At 42.2% G+C, this 17,112-nt stretch overlaps 1 protein-coding gene across 1 annotated transcript; it reads right to left on the bottom strand.

Moving 5' to 3' along the window:
- Window positions 1-2: 2 nt before the first annotated feature.
- Window positions 3-15,947, bottom strand: LOC149172078 (pentatricopeptide repeat-containing protein At1g08070, chloroplastic-like). The gene is made up of 2 exons (XM_089426195.1): window positions 15,353-15,947; window positions 3-331 (listed from the first exon to the last, which is right to left on the bottom strand). The coding sequence occupies exons 1-2, from the start codon at window positions 15,945-15,947 to the stop codon at window positions 3-5; spliced, it is 924 nt and encodes a 307-aa protein (XP_089282321.1).
- Between the last annotated feature and the right edge of the window lie 1,165 nt (window positions 15,948-17,112).

Raw genomic sequence — 17,112 nt, 5'->3', positions numbered from 1 at the left:
TCCTAATAATGGCCATTATGTGCATATCCTGCAATAATTGCATTCCATGAGATTAAGTCTCGTTCCTGCATTTTATCAAACACACATAGTGCATCTTCTATGGTTTGAGTTTTGGCATACATTGTAACAATAGCATTGCACACGGAAAATTGGGACTGGAATCCACTTCTGATAATGTATACATGGACCTGTCTGCCAAACCTCAAATCAATGAGAATAACACACGCATTGACGACACTGACAAATGTCAACTCATTTGGCTTCAAACCGGTCTGGTGAATTTGATTAAAAAACCTTGTGGCCTCGTCCGCTTGCCCATTTTGGGCATAACCTGCAACCATGGCAATCCAAGAAACAATATTTCGAATTGGCATTAAATAAAACATTTGGCATGCACCATCTACTCTCCCACATTTGGCATACATATCAACAAGAGCAGTCCCAACAAATACATTTGACTCAAATCCAAGCTTAACAACCGGTCCATGAATTTTCCTCCCATATGTTATAGACATTTTTGTGCCTTGCATCATTGAGCATGAAATGTCAATAATCTAAGGGATCCAAAGTCCCTAAACATGTTGTTCCTACCCCTAGAGGAACAAGACTAGAAAACCACAGCAATTCACAGAAGTTCTCCACCTGAAACTGCTCAAAAACAAGCCAATTCTGGATCATGTCAACTGCTCCACTGAGCATCTGCGCTGAATGTCAACTGCTCCACTGTCTACCTGCGTTGAATGTCAACTGCAACAAAGGCTACCTGCGTTGAGCGAGTTTGGACAAGTGGCAGGTTCATTCCTCAATGTGTCAATGCTCAGGAAGCTTCCAAAATGACACTTGCATCAGGGAATTCGACTGGTGATGAGTAAGAGGTTCCAAATCTCCAAGTGGAAGCAAGAACCTCCAAGTGGACTCAAGAACTGAGAGAGGGAGAGGACACCAGTCATATCTCAAGTTGACTCATCCTCTCTCCAAAATAACTATATATAGATCTCTCCTCCATGGGATCTAGAGGCTGGAATTTTTTTATTGCAAAGAATTATTGTTGGTTTGAGACTGGATCAATGGGTGCTTAATGCTTTGAGGGGAGCTGAAGAAGGAATTCCATTCTGTTGGGAAGGAGATGCTGGATTGGAGCCCTCTAGGTTGTGTCTCTTCCTGAACCTTGTTATCAATCAATAAAGCTATCTTGGTTCTCTCCTATATACTGGTGTATTTGTATGATTGCATTAGTGTATTTGATTTGCTTCTAATCCTGAATCATTTATGAATATGAATATATGCCTTTGTGTTGTGTTCTTCTCTTGTCGCAAGTAGCTGTTCTCTTGTCACAGGTAGTTGTTCTCTTGTGATCTCGTGGGAATCAAGTAGTTGTTCTCTTGGACGAGCGAGGAGGCAAGTAGCTATGAACACCCAAAGAGAAGAGGATCTAGATCGAGGGACAAACGGAAGACAATGGTAAGTCTATCGATCTCCCCTCTTTCACATTTCATAAAGGAAGAAACCAAAGTAGTTGTATCTGTTTGTTGCTAAGGCACTGTCACACCTTAAGTGGATAGGATCGTCCTGCATAGGCATTTTTCCCCACAACAAATTGGCGACTCCGCTGGGGAGATTTGTTTTAGTCATATTATTTGTGTTTGCATCATTGTTTGCTTCATAGACTCAACAGCAATAATCGAACTGCTTCTGCAAAGTAGACTGTTGCTGCCTTGATCCTTCACTGGGTTTTTGTCTATGATCTGAACAATGGACTCACAAATGATTTGATGATCCTTTGTGATAGTCTTTAGTACCCTCTCAAAGCATCCCTTTGATTATACCTTGCTTGTGTTTCTGATTTGGCCTGAAACAGTTGATTTTTGAGCACTTTATGACCCGGAAACCAAGAGAAACGAGAGTTTCTCCTTCAGCGCAGACACTGTGAAGGCAGTCTGCATCTCAACGCAGGTCCCGTGAAGGCTACCTGCGCTGAATGTCAAACCCACAGCGTTGGACTTGCGCTGAACCAGTTTAGCCTTGTGCAGCTGGGGTTCTCTGTTGTTTGTTGCCCTGTTTTGATCTCTGTTTTTTTGCAGCCTTTAACCAGCATAGGTACCAGTCTGATAACCCCTTTTCTTTGCTTAGATTTCGCCTCCTTTTGTACAAAAAGACTGTAAGTGTTTTTATGTGTTTGTGGCGTCATTTACAGTTCTCCTTTGCATGAGCAAAATAATCATCCTGTAGCCCTTGATTCAGATCTCATTGATTGTGATCTTAGGAGAGAGTTCATTGGCTGTTTACACTTGATTATCATTTGCTTTTGCTTATTGGTTTGGATTTGTCTCTTTTAAGTGTCGAAACAAGTATTCATTTCGAAGATCGCAAAGTGATTGTAATCTCTTCTACCCTTGTTGATTTTGGAAAAAGTAAACTTGTTTGTATCTGTCATTTAAAAGCAAATTCAAAGTTGTACAAAAAGCTTTCTTTGTAGGCATCTATACTAAAAAAGCGAAAAACAAACACCTGCATTGTGCATTTGCATTTTGATAAGTTTGCATGCTTGATTTAGGAAAGAGTGCATTAGAGTGTGCTGATTGCTTTTTGAGAAAAGATGGTGTCTTTCTTTTCCCTTAGTAGCTAGGATTTTCAAAGTTGAAAAGATAATAAAGCTTGCTTATCATCTTAGACTGCATTTAGGAATTGTACCATACATCTCGTGGTGATCCTGAAAGGCAAACTTCTAAAAAGATCAACTTAAAATAAACTGAATGAACCTAACAACGCTTTGCAATATAACGCACAACATAGAGGTCTAGGTAGAGACGTGTTCCGGTGTCGTTAAACCTAGTGACTGTCGATCTCGGGGAAGGTGGGTGATTCCTCCTGAGGGACGATAGCGCTAGTACGGACTTGTGCTCCCACGTACCGTCGCGTATATATTGGGAGACCCCTATAGGCATATATCCTTTATCCTTAGGAAGCCGTGTCGGCCGCCCTACTGATCGCAATGCAGTGAACACAGCATTCACGAAGATCGACCGCCCGTACCTTAAAAAGTATTCTACGGTTTTGCGAAAAGTTTGGCACACCCTCTGCCTAGATCTCCAGAGCAGTTTCTTTTAGCCTTTTTCAGACTCTATAACAGAAAAAGTCCATCCGAGCATTTGTCACTTCAGGCTCGTTAAAACATCGAAGGAGACTAGAGTCATCTTTAGCTTTTTCTCGACTCTTTAAAAGTGAAAAAGCAAGTTGTGTCTAAAGCGTCGTTAACAATTTATTTTAAACGGAACAATCACCCTTTATTCCCGCGTTGATCTTTAGGTTGAAAAGATGGAGCACACCAACCAAGGAATTCCCCTTGGTGGAAATCCTAATCCCTCCTCCTCTTGGGGAGATGTTGGTGCGCCCCACATGGCCACATTGTCGCTTCCAAGACTGACAATTGGCCTACCAGTCTGGCTCTTTTCAACCAATGTCGTTCAGAATACCACCATTCCTGAACAGTCGAGTCAATAGTTAGATCAAACAAGAGTTGCCCACCAGCCTTCAACTTCATCTTCCTCTCCTCCTTCCTCTTCGCTTGACGGAACTGGTAAGTCAAAAAACCGAGTTCCTAAGGAGAAGAAGGAGAAGAAGAAGAAAGAAAAGAAGAAGAAGGAGCCTAAGGCGATTGGGGGCAAACAAGTGTCATCTGACAAAAATCCACACACATCACTCGTAAGGCCTAAATCGCCATGCGTCATATGCAGGGGAGACCACTTCCATAGAGATTGTCCCTGTATCCCTCGGATACTAAGGGACTGGTCCCCCCGTTTGCACAATTCGGTAACATCGACCTCTGATAGCCATGTCGACTGCTCACCGTCAACTAGTGGGAGTGAAGCCCCAGGACAGAGCGGGAAAGCTAAATTTCCCTGCAGACTGTGTGAAGGCGATCACGCCATCCACCGTTATCCCTTCTTAGACGAGGCAAAAAGAGCTCTGGAAGATCGCCCGATTTTACGAGCGCAACTTCCTCCTGGATATCAAAAACTCTTGCCAAGTCCCTCGCTAGTTGAGAACCCGGCTGACCCGCCCAGGTGGTCAGCCGAAGCACCTGTCATTGAAGATGAACCGTCTGAATCCATACCTGATGAAAGTCTAAAGGTTGAAACAGCAATTGACCCGGTTTTTCCTTCAGAGGCTCTATCTTCGAATGACACCATCACAGAGGAGAATAAAGACGACACCGTCCAAATTCTCTTCATCAGCACTGACTCTAATGATCAAGGGGGCAATGCCACCATTCCTTTATCGCAGGAAGGAAGTTCATCAGAGCGATATCCGGCCGTCTACTCGGTCCCACCACCAAGCAACCTGGTTGTGTCCTTCGACTGGAACCAACTAGGCAGACCCCGCTTGCCAGCTAGCATACCATTCAGAATTATTGTCCAAATATACAGAATGGTAATGGTTGGCACAGTTATTGATGAAGGGGCATCTGTGAGTATCCTTTCCTCTATTGCTTGGAAAGTGCTTGGTTCGCCTGCGCTTTTGCCTGAAATGAGAAATCTATCAGGCTTTGATAAGGGAACCATTCGACCTTTAGGGATCCTCCCCAATGTGCCCATAACATTGAAAGGGAAGACCGTTCAAATGAACGTGATGGTCGTTCAAGGACCCTTGGATTATAACCTACTCCTTGGACGAGACTATATATATTGCATGAGAGCCATCGTCTCATCACTCTTTAGAGTAATGTGTTTTCCACATGAAGGAAGAATGGTCAAGCTCGTGGACCAACTTTCATTCCCCGGATCACGCATCGCAAATAGTCATATACCATCCCTAAATGGTCTATTCACGCAAGAAGTGTCTCAACCCACGGTCCATCTTCCTGATGAGCGCGAGTAATCCGGGAGGATATGACTGGAACCCAGGGGGCATGCGTCCTGGTCTGCTTCGGCAGGAAAACTTTGGGTATAAGGTAGGTTTCCGCGGGAGAATATGACTAGTCTGTACCCCGTCCATCTAGGAAGAGGGTTATTCTAGAATAAGATTCTTTTGTCAAAGTTATGTGAGTGAAATAAACTATTTTTCACTCACCTTTGTCTATTTCGGTAGACATTGCCGAGGAAGTGTTTTGTTTAAACTACTAACGAGACAATCTTTGGGTAACCTGAAAGAGGTAAGCCTCTCTCGTTAAAACAAATGTTTTGGCGGAAGTGAAGTAGAGGTAACCTTGAAATCGTACTTTATGCCTGGGGGCATGCAAACCTTTTGGAGTGCTAGCAAGGGGCGACTATTTATTTTTTAAATTTTTAGGACCTCTAACCCTTTAAACTCGTAGGATTAGTCGTTTCCGAACTTACATAAAGAAAGGATGCGGAGCAAAGCTTAGTGAGATGAAGCTCCATAAAAAATAGAATCTTGATGAGACACTCTTATCATATGACTGGTATAAACGAGCAATTTTAGCATAAAGTTCATGCTCGTTAAAAAATAAACGCAAGATCCGAGCAGTTTTGGCACATAGTTCATGCTCGTTAAAAAATAAACATAAGTTTGAGCAGTGTTTTGGCGCATTCAAGCTCATTAAAAAATGAACCTATTCCGGTAAATAACCATTGTGTATGTAACCTTATCAGCCATTAAAAGCCTTGGTCGTGTTTGCACCATCACCTCCACTTTTCATTTGGCCGATCGTTCACCTCCATATGATTGTTTACCCATTTTGAGGAATACTTGCGAAGAGTGATTTCACCTAGCCATCCTTGTGACACTGCCGTGATTGGAAAATTCCAACCTGTACCTGGAATCAGCTGCTAACCCTGTTTATCACTCGTTCCTCGAAAGACGAGTCTTCTTTAAGCTCTTTTCAACTGACTCGTAAAATATGAAAAGATTGCCGAGTTTTGGCCTTCCAGCTCGTTAAAACGACCGGAAGTGCTATCCCTCCTCTAGATTTTAATCTTTTTGGACCTGAGGGATTATTGCAAAAAAAGATCGACCGCTTGTTTTGTTCGGCTCGTTAAAACTTTCGAAAAGTCATCCCTTCTGTATTGTTTTATACTTTTTCGGACTTAAGGGATTAGATGACGCAAAAGGAATTTTGGAGTTAACTTTATGTACCTTTTAAGACTCTCTAAAAATGAAAAGGACTGAGTTATCCTTGTCGTTAGACTCGTTAAAATCACTAAATAGCGACAAACTTGTCTTTAGACGAGAACGAGTTTCACTATCGCTAGGCTCGTTAAAACATAGCGATGGGCTTGCCCGAAGGGCAGGTTATAGAACAAGCATATGTTATCCTCCTCAAGCTTGACAAAAATAAAGAGGTACTGGTCAGCAATGACTGGGGAAAAATTGGGAGAAAATCAAGAAAACTTTGATGGTAGCAGGTCGCTCTTGAACATGACACTTTTCCTCCGTACCACAATCGGGTTGGGTTGTTTCATTCACCGGTCACATCACCATGGTCTCGTCATACCATCCATATTTGGGGTAATGCTACCGATCCATCGCATCAGTGTCGCCATATGTTCAAGAGAAGTCATTCAGAAAGAGTCAACCGGGTCCCATCCACTACCATACATTACCCTTCATCCATTCATGACCGCCACCCTGAATCATATGTCACAGATCGTTTTCACCTCCATTAAAATCATTAGCTCCGTTCCGTGTCACTGATGTGGGATTCATTAAGGCCCTCCTTTGACGGATCGCTTCTTGTCGACATCAGCTCATTATCCAAGAAGTTGATCTAGGAACAACCCCGTCAGTACTTTGAAGCTTGCAAGCCTCAATGGCAAGTTTCTCACTTCCGGCGACAGGTATACATCAATGACGTTCGACCAGAAGATTTTGCATGGTGTTCGACGCCAAGTCCTTTATTCACACCACGTGAATTGTACTGTAGTACCTTGAGGGTCATTATCATTATCGGTGATTCCTCTCGCGCTTGTTAACGGTTTACCTCATTGACCAGTAATCAAGCGATGTCTTTCCATGTTCGACTTCAGCGCAATTCTCACATGGATCGACTTGTACTTAGAGTAAAGATCGAACGAGTTTGAAGACCCCGGATCTAGTTTCATCCATCCGGGCTGCGATATATATTCAGGAAATATAAAGACATTTGACATGTACATCATTGCAGCAGATGATCATCCTCCTCAAAGGATGATAATTTCACCAAAATTATCAGTCTACCATCAGACGATTGTCTGTGCTATGTACAAAAATGAATTTATAAAGCTGAGCATGGGAATGCCCGCCTCAGCTAGATCATGAAAGCAGTATGAATCATAATGTATTGTATTGTATCTTATTACAGGTCTCCTCCCAGCAAATGGATGAACTTCGGACCCTCCTGGATAAAGCATTTCACCCGATAAACGGCCTCATACTTTAGGGGGAAACTGTTATAGACATTTTTGTGCCTTGCAGCATTGAGCATGAAATGTCAATAATCTAAGGGATCCAAAGTCCCTAAACATGTTGTTCCTACCCCTAGAGGAACAAGGCTAGAAAACCACAGCAATTCACAGAAGTTCTCCACCTGAAACTGCTCAAAAACAAGCCAATTCTGGATCATGTCAACTGCTCCACTGAGCATCTGCGCTGAATGTCAACTGCTCCACTGTCTACCTGCGTTGAATGTCAACTGCAACAAAGGCTACCTGCGTTGAGCGAGTTTGGACAAGTGGCAGGTTCATTCCTCAATGTGTCAATGCTCAGGAAGCTTCCAAAATGACACTTGCATCAGGGAATTCGACTGGTGATGAGTAAGAGGTTCCAAATCTCCAAGTGGAAGCAAGAACCTCCAAGTGGACTCAAGAACTGAGAGAGGGAGAGGACACTAGTCAGATCTCAAGCTGACTCATCCTCTCTCCAAAATAACTATATATAGATCTCTCCTCCATGGGATCTAGAGGCTGGAATTTTGTTATTGCAAAGAATTGTTGTTGGTTTGAGACTGGATCATTGGGTGCTTAATGCTTTGAAGGGAGCTGAAGAAGGAATTCCATTCTGTTGGGAAGGAGATGCCGGATTGGAGCCCTCTGGGTTGTATCTCTTCCTGAACCTTGTTATCAATCAATAAAGCTATCTTGGTTCTCTCCTATATACTGGTGTATTTGTATGATTGCATTAGTGTATTTGATTTGCCTCTAATCCTTAATCATTTATGAATATGAATATATGCCTTTGTGTTGTGTTCTTCTCTTGTCGCAAGTAGCTGTTCTCTTGTCACAGGTAGCTGTTCTCTTGTGATCTCGTGGGAATCAAGTAGCTATTCTCTTGGACGAGCGAGGAGGCGAGTAGCTGTGAACACCCAAAGAGAAGAGGATCTAGATCGAGGGACAAACGGAAGACAACGGTAAGTCTATCGATCTCCCCTCTTTCACATTTCATAAAGGAAGAAACCAAAGTAGTTGTATCTGTTTGTTGCTAAGGCACTGTCACACCTTAGGTGGATAGGATCGTCCTGCATAGGCATTTTTCCCCACAACAAATTAGCGACTCCGCTGGGGAGATTTGTTTTAGTCATTTTATTTGTGTTTGCATCATTGTTTGCTTCATAGACTCAACAACAACAATCGAACTGCTTCTGCAAAGTAGACTGTTGCTGCCTTGATCCTTCACTGGGTTTTGGTCTATGATCTGAACAATGGACTCACAAATGATTTGATGATCCTTTGTGATAGTCTTTAGTACCCTCTCAAAGCATCCCTTTGATTATACCTTGCTTGTGTTTCTGATTTGGCCTGAAACAGTTGATTTTTGAGCACTTTATGACCCGGAACCCAAGAGAAACGAGAGTTTCTCCTTCAGCGCAGACACTGTGAAGGCAGTCTGCATTTCAATGCAGTTCCCGTGAAGGCTACCTACGCTGAATTTCAAACCCACAGTGTTGGACTTGCGCTGAACCAGTTTAGCCTTGTGCAGCTGGGGTTCTCTGCTGTCTGTTGCCCTGTTTTGATCTCTGTTTTTTTGCAGCCTTTAACCAGCATAGGTACCAGTCTGATAACCCCTTTTCTTTGCTTAGATTCCGCCTCCTTTTGTACAAAAAGAGTGTAAATGTTTTTATGTGTTTGTGGCGTCATTTACAATTTTCCTTTGCATGAGCAAAATAATCATCCTGTAGCCCTTGATTCAGATCTGATTGATTGTGATCTTAGGAGAGAGTTCATTGGCTGTTTACACTTGATTATCATTTGCTTTTGCTTATTGGTTTGGATTTGTCTCTTTTAAGTGTCAAAACAAGTATTCATTTCGAAGATCGCAAAGTGATTGTAATCTCTTCTACCCTTGTTGATTTTGGAAAAAGTAAACTTGTTTGTATCTATCATTTAAAAGCAAATTCAAAGTTGTACAAAAAGCTTTCTTTGTAGGCATCTATACTAAGAAAGCGGAAAACAAACACCTACATTGTGCATTTGCATTTTGATAAGTTTGCATGCTTGATTTAGGAAAGAGTGCATTAGAGTGTGCTGATTGCTTTTTGAGAAAAGATGGTGTCTTTCTTTTCCCTTAGTAGCTAGGATTTTCAAAGTTGAAAAGATAATAAAGCTTGCTTATCATCTTAGACTGCATTTAGGAATTGTACCATACATCTCGTGGTGATCCTGAAAGGCAAACTTCTAAAAATATCAACGTAAAATAAACTGAATGAACCTAACAACGCTTTGCAATATAACGCACAACATAGAGGTCTAGGTAGAGACGTGTTCCGGCGTCGTTAAACCTAGTGACTGTCGATCTCGGGGAAGGTGGGTGATTCCTCCTGAGGGACGATAGCGCTAGTACGGACTTGTGCTCCCACGTACCGTCGCGTATATATTGGGAGACCCCTATAGGCATATATCCTTTATCCTTAGGAAGCCGTGTCGGCCGCCCTACTGATCGCAATGCAGTGAACACAGCATTCACGAAGATCGACCGCCCGTACCTTAAAAAGTATTTTGCGGTTTTGCGAAAAGTTTGGCACACCCTCTGCCTAGATCTCCAGAGCAGTTACTTTTGGCCTTTTTTAGACTCTATAACAGAAAAAGTCCATCCGAGCATTTGTCACTTCGGTCTCGTTAAAACATAGAAGGAGACTAGAGTCATCTTTAGCTTTTTCTCGACTCTTTAAAAGTGAAAAAGCAAGTTGTGTCTAAAGCGTCATTAACAATTTATTTTAAACGGAACAATCACCCTTTATTCCCGCGTTGATCTCTAGGTTGAAAAGATGGAGCATACCAACCAAGGAATTCCCCTTGGTGGAAATCCTAATCCCTCCTCCTATTGGGGAGATGTTGGTGCGCCCCACATGGCCACATTGTCGCTTCCAAGACTGACAATTGGCCTACCAGTCTGGCTCTTTTCAACCAATGTCGTTCAGAATACCACCATTCCTGAACAATCGAGTCAACAGTTAGATCAGACAAGAGTTGCCCACCAGCCTTCAACTTCATCTTCCTCTCCTCCTTCCTCTTCGCTTGACGGAACTGGTAAGTCAAAAAACCGAGTTCCTAAGGAGAAGAAGGAGAAGAAGAAGAAAGAAAAGAAGAAGAAGGAGCCTAAGGCGACTGGGGGCAAACAAGTGTCATCTGACAAAAATCCACACACAGCACTCGTAAGGCCTAAATCGCCATGCGTCATATGCAGGGGAGACCACTTCCATAGAGATTGTCCCTGTATCCCTCGGATATTAAGGGACTGGTCCCCCCGTTTGCACAATTCGGTAGCATCGACCTCTGATAGCCATGTCGACTGCTCACCGTCAACTAGTGGGAGTGAAGCCCCAGGACAGAGCGGGAAAGCTAAATTTCCCTGCAAACTGTGTGAAGGCGATCACGCCATCCACCGTTGTCCCTTCTTAGACGAGGCAAAAAGAGTTCTAGAAGATCGCCCGATTTTACGAGCGCAACTTCCTCCTGGATATCAAAAACTCTTGCCAAGTCCCTCGCTAGTTGAGAACCCGGCTAACCCGCCCAGGTGGTCAGCCGAAGCACCTGTCATTGAAGATGAACCGTCTGAATCCATACCTGACGAAATTCTAAAGGTTGAAACGGCAGTTGACTCGGTTTTGCCTTCAGAGGCTCTATCTTCGAATGACACCATCACAGAGGAGAATAAAGACGACACCGTCCAAATTCTCTTCATCAGCACTGACTCTAATGATCAAGGGGGCAATGCCACCATTCCTTTATCGCAGGAAGGAAGTTCATCAGAGCGATATCCGGCCGTCTACTCGGTCCCACCACCAAGCAACCTGGTTGTGTCCTTCGACTGGAACCAACTAGGCAGACCCCGCTTGCCAGCTAGCATACCATTCAGAATTATTGTCCAAATATACAGAATGGTAATGGCTGGCACAGTTATTGATGAAGGGGCATCTGTGAGTATCCTTTCCTCTATTGCTTGGAAAGCACTTGGTTCGCCTGCGCTTTTGCCTGAAATGAGAAATCTATCAGGCTTTGATAAGGGAACCAGTCGACCTTTAGGGATCCTCCCCAATGTGCCCATAACATTGAAAGGGAAGACCGTTCAAATGAATGTGATGGTCGTTCAAGGACCCTTGGATTATAACCTACTCCTTGGACGAGACTATATATATTGCATGAGAGCCATCGTCTCATCACTCTTTAGAGTAATGTGTTTTCCACATGAAGGAAGAATGGTCAAGCTCGTGGACCAACTTTCATTCCCCGGATCACGCATCGCAAATAGTCATATACCATCCCTAAATGGTCTATTCACGCAAGAAGTGTCTCAACCCACGGTCCGTCTTCCTGATGAGCGCGAGTAATCCGGGAGGATATGACTGGAACCCAGGGGGCATGCGTCCTGGTCTGCTTTGGCAGGAAAACTTTGGGTATAGGGTAGGTTTCCGCGGGAGAATATGACTAGTCTGTACCCCGTCCGTCTAGGAAGAGGGTTATTCTAGAATAAGATTCTTTTGTCAAAGTTATGTGAGTGAAATAAACTATTTTTCACTCACCTTTGTCTATTTCGGTAGACATTGCCGAGGAAGTGTTTTGTTTAAACTACTAACGAGACAATCTTTGGGTAACCTGAAAGAGGTAAGCCTCTCTCGTTAAAACAAATGTTTTGGCGGAAGTGAAGTAGAGGTAACTTTGAAATCTTACTTTATGCCTAGGGGAATGCAAACCTTTTGGAGTGCTAGCAAGGGGCGACTATTTATTTTTTAAATTTTTAGGACCTCTAACCCTTTAAACTCGTAGGATTAGTCGTTTCCGAACTTACATAAAGAAAGGATGCGGAGCAAAGCTTAGTGAGATGAAGCTCCATAAAAAATAGAATCTTGATGAGACACTCTTATCATATGACTGGTATAAACGAGCAGTTTTAGCATAAAGTTCATGCTCGTTAAAAAATAAACGCAAGATCCGAGCAATTTTAGCACATAGTTCATGCTTGTTAAAAAATAAACATAAGTTTGAGCAGTTTTTTGGCGCATTCAAGCTCATTAAAAAATGAACCTATTCCGGTAAATAACCATTGTGTATGTAACCTTATCAGCCATTAAAAGCCTTGGTCGTGTTTGCACCATCACCTCCACTTTTCATTTGGCCGATCGTTCACCTCCATATGATTGTTTACCCATTTTGAGGAACAGCTGCGAAGAGTGATTTCACCTAGCCATCCTTGTGACATTGCCGTGATTGGAAAATTCCAACCTGTACCTGGAATCAGCTGCTAACCCTGTTTATCACTCGTTCCTCGAAAGACGAGTCTTCTTTAAGCTCTTTTCAACTGACTCGTAAAATATGAAAAGATTGCCGAGTTTTGGCCTTCCAGCTCGTTAAAACGACCGGAAGTGCTATCCCTCCTCTAGATTTTAATCTTTTTGGACCTGAGGGATTATTGCACAAAAAGATCGAGCGTTTTTTTTGTTCGGCTCGTTAAAACTATTGAAAATTCATCCCTTCTGTATTGTTTTATACTTTTTCGGACTTAAGGGATTAGATGACGAAAAAGGAATTTTGGAGTTAACTTTATGTACCTTTTCAGACTCTCTAAAAATGAAAAGGACCGAGTTATCCTTGTCATTAGACTCGTTAAAATCACTAAATAGCGACAAACTTGTCTTTAGACGAGAACGAGTTTCACTATCGCTAGGCTCGTTAAAACATAGCGATGGGCTTGCCCGAAGGGCAGGTTATAGAACAAGCATATGTTATCCTCCTCAAGCTTGACAAAAATAAAGAGGTATTGGTCAGCAATGACTGGGGAAAATTGGGAGAAAATAAAGAAAACTTTGATGGTAGCAGGTCGCTCTTGAACATGACACTTTTCCTCCGTACCAAAATCGGGTTGGGTTGTTTCATTCACCGGTCACATCACCATGGTCTCACCATACCATCCATATTTGGGGTAATGCTACCGATCCATCGCATCAGTGTCGCCATATGTTCAAGAGAAGTCATTAAGAAAGAGTCAACTGTCCACTACCATACATTATCCTTCATCCATTCATGACCGCCACCCTGAATCATATGTCACAGATCGTTTTCACCTCCATTAAAATCAGTAGCTCCGTTCCGTGTCACTGATGTGGGATTCATTAAGGCCCTCCTTTGACGGATCGCTTCTTGTCGACATCAGCTCATTATCCAAGAAGTTGATCTAGGAACAACCCCGTCAGTACTTTGAAGCTTGCATGCCTCAATGGCAAGTTTCTCACTTCCGACGACAGGTATACATCAATGACCTTCGACCAGAAGATTTTGCGTGGTGTTCGACGCCAAGTCCTTTATTCACACCACGTGAATTGTACTGTAGTACCTTGAGGGTCATTATCATTATCGGTGATTCCTCTCGCGCTTGTTAACGGTTTACCTCATTGACCGGTAATCAAGCGATGTCTTTCCATGTTCGACTTCAGCGCAATTCTCACATGGATCGACTTGTACTTAGAGTAAAGATCGAACGAGTTTGAAGACCACGGATCTAGTTTCATCCATCTGGGCTGCGATATATATTCAGGAAATATAAAGACATTTGACATGTACATCATTGCAGAAGATGATCATCCTCCTCAAAGGATGATAATTTCACCAAAATTATCAGTCTACCATCAGACGATTGTCTGTGCTATGTACAAAAATGAATTTATAAAGCTGAGCATGGGAATGCCCGCCTCAGCTAGATCATGAAAGCAGTATGAATCATAATGTATTGTATTGTATCTTATTACAGGTCTCCTCCCAGCAAATGGATGAACTTCGGACCCTCCTGGATAAAGCATTTTACCCGATAAACGGCCTCATACTTTAGGGGGCAACTGTTATAGACATTTTTGTGCCTTGCAGCATTGAGCATGAAATGTCAATAATCTAAGGGATCCAAAGTCCCTAAACATGTTGTTCCTACCCCTAGAGGAACAAGACTAGAAAGCCACAGCAATTCACAGAAGTTCTCCACCTGAAACTGCTCAAAAACAAGCCAATTATGGATCATGCCAACTGCTCCACTGAGCATCTGCGCTGAATGTCAACTGCTCCACTGTCTACCTGCGTTGAATGTCAACTGCTCCACTGTCTACCTGCGTTGAATGTCAACTGCAACAAAGGCTACCTGCGCTGAGCGAGTTTGGACAAGTGGCAGGTTCATTCCTCAATGTGTCAATGCTCAGGAAGCTTCCAAAATGACACTTGCATCAGGGAATTCGACTGGTGATGAGTAAGAGGTTCCAAATCTCCAAGTGGAAGCAAGAACCTCCAAGTGGACTCAAGAACTGAGAGAGGGAGAGGACACTAGTCAGATCTCAAGCTGACTCATCCTCTCTCCAAAATAACTATATATAGATCTCTCCTCCATGGGATCTAGAGGCTGGAATTTTGTTATTGCAAAGAATTGTTGTTGGTTTGAGATTGGATCATTGGGTGCTTAATGCTTTGAAGGGAGCTGAAGAAGGAATTCCATTATGCTGGGAAGGAGATGCCGGATTGGAGCCCTCTAGGTTGTATCTCTTCCTGAACCTTGTTATCAATCAATAAAGCTATCTTGGTTCTCTCCTATATACTGGTGTATTTGTATGATTGCATTAGTGTATTTGATTTGCTTCTAATCCTTAATCATTTATGAATATGAATATATGCCTTTGTGTTGTGTTCTTCTCTTGTCGCAAGTAGTTGTTCTCTTGTCACAGGTAGTTGTTCTCTTGGACGAGCGAGGAGGCAAGTAGCTGTGAACACCCAAAGAGAAGAGGATCTAGATCGAGGGACAACGGAAGACAACGGTAAGTCTATCGATCTCCCCTCTTTCACATTTCATAAAGGAAGAAACCAAAGTAGCTGTATCTGTTTGTTGCTAAGGCACTGTCACACCTTAGGTGGATAGGATCGTCCTCCATAGGCATTTTTCCCCACAACACCATATCCTAAATCCACCATGCATGCACTTACAACACTGGCTAAGGTGAACTCATTAGGTTTCATGGCCATCCATTGCATCTGGCCATATAAATCCATGGCTTCAACCTGATCACCACATCGGGCATATGCCACAATCATTGCGTTCCAAGAAACTATGCTACGTTCATGCATTTTTTCAAACAGAGACTGTGCATTTTCCACATACCCACATTTTGCATAACCTGTAAGAACCGTAGTCCATGAACAGGCATCTCGTTTAGGTATTGTGTCAAATGCTTGGCATGCATCCTTAATTCTCCCACACTTCACATACATGTCAATCATACAATTCCACAAATAGATGCTTGGCTCAAAGTCGGTTTTAACCATATGGCCATGAATCGTCTTGCCCTCTGCTAGGGCTCTGCTATTTCCGCACTCCAGCAAGCGACGAATATAAATATTAGGATCCACCTGAACAAACCTGCAATATGTAGAATTCAGAACACCTATATCATGGCTACTTCCTTGTTCTTCTTTGGGATAATCTTTGAGAGCATAACCAAACTCTCTTCGCTTATTCACCCAGTACCTACACTCTAGATGAAACACCATTATATTCAAAATGCTTCTCTGAGTATGATGATGGTGTCCGAGCTGTTTTAAACAGGTGAAATTCATAGCACTCAGTGCCATTCATCTTATCAGAATTTCACCTATTTAAAACAGCTCGGACACCATCATCATACTCAGAGAAGCATTTTGAATACATTGGTGTTTCATCTAGAGTGTAGGTACTCGATACAAGTAAAGTTAGCTTCAAGGAATTTGTGCATCCTTGTATCTACGAAAATTTCACCGAGAGTTGAATTGGGATATTAAAAACACATTTGAGGTTTTATCCAAAAGAAAGTTCATGACATCTCATATGAAGTTAGTAGTGAAAAATGTCATTTTAATAGAGTTCTGGCACGTTAAGGAATTTGTGCATCCCTATATTTACGAAAAGTTCACCAGAAAGTTTGATTTCAGCAAGGAGTTTGATGGCTTTCACTTGTATTTTTCGAAACACCTAGTTGACAGAACCATGTAGTAGGAAAAGGACATTTATTTTTTACTCTCACGATGGTTTGTGATAGCTAGAAACCTTGTGTGCCCTCTTTAAAAGTGACAATTCATTCTTAAATATGTAACATATGGAAAAACAAAATCTCCAAATACAAAAAAAACTTAAAATAATGTACAAAAATATGTTCACATAAACAACACTGCAACATGAATAATGGATAACCTCTATATGACATTAACTATAACTCATTATCATCCACCCTTGCTTTCAAGAATGTCCATTCACATGTTGCTATTATTCCACACACTACTATTACTTATCCATATTCAAAACACACATAACTAATAGTTTCAAGTGTAACTCAATATCATCCACCCTTGCGTTCAACAATGTCCATTCACATGTCACTATTCTTCTACACACTATTATTTATAAAATATCTATATTCAGCATACACATAACTAACAATTTCAATTGCAACTATTTATCATCGACCCTTGCTTTCAACAATGGCCATTCACATCTCCATATTCTTCCACACTCTATGCCTTACGGCGTTTCTTTTGCAACATCAGGTGCAAATGCTAGTTTATCTCCAAGCACCATGTGACGAAGAGTCTCCATCTACCTATGTGTTGAAATTAAGTGCAGAAAATATAATGTTCTCTTCCTTAGTTTTCCTATATCAGGTACCCATTTGGTGTTGCCACT

Source organism: Pinus tabuliformis, chromosome 4_2 (assembly GCF_031772625.1).
Source record: "Pinus tabuliformis cultivar Carrire ecotype Pingquan chromosome 4_2, CPIR1, whole genome shotgun sequence".
Classification (NCBI taxonomy): Eukaryota; Viridiplantae; Streptophyta; class Pinopsida; order Pinales; family Pinaceae; genus Pinus; species Pinus tabuliformis.
The sequence above is the reverse complement of the archived record's forward strand: the minus strand, read 5'-3'. Positions and strand labels throughout refer to the sequence as shown.

Excerpts from the sequence above, each read along its gene's own strand:
- LOC149172078 (XM_089426195.1), bottom strand. The coding sequence starts at position 15,947 with ATGGTGTTTCATCTAGAGTGTAGGTACTGGGTGAATAAGCGAAGAGAG. Across the intron at positions 332-15,352 it reads CATGGTGGATTTAGGATATG|GTTATGCCCAAAATGGGCAA; the intron begins GTGTTGTGGGGA and ends CCATGGTTGCAG.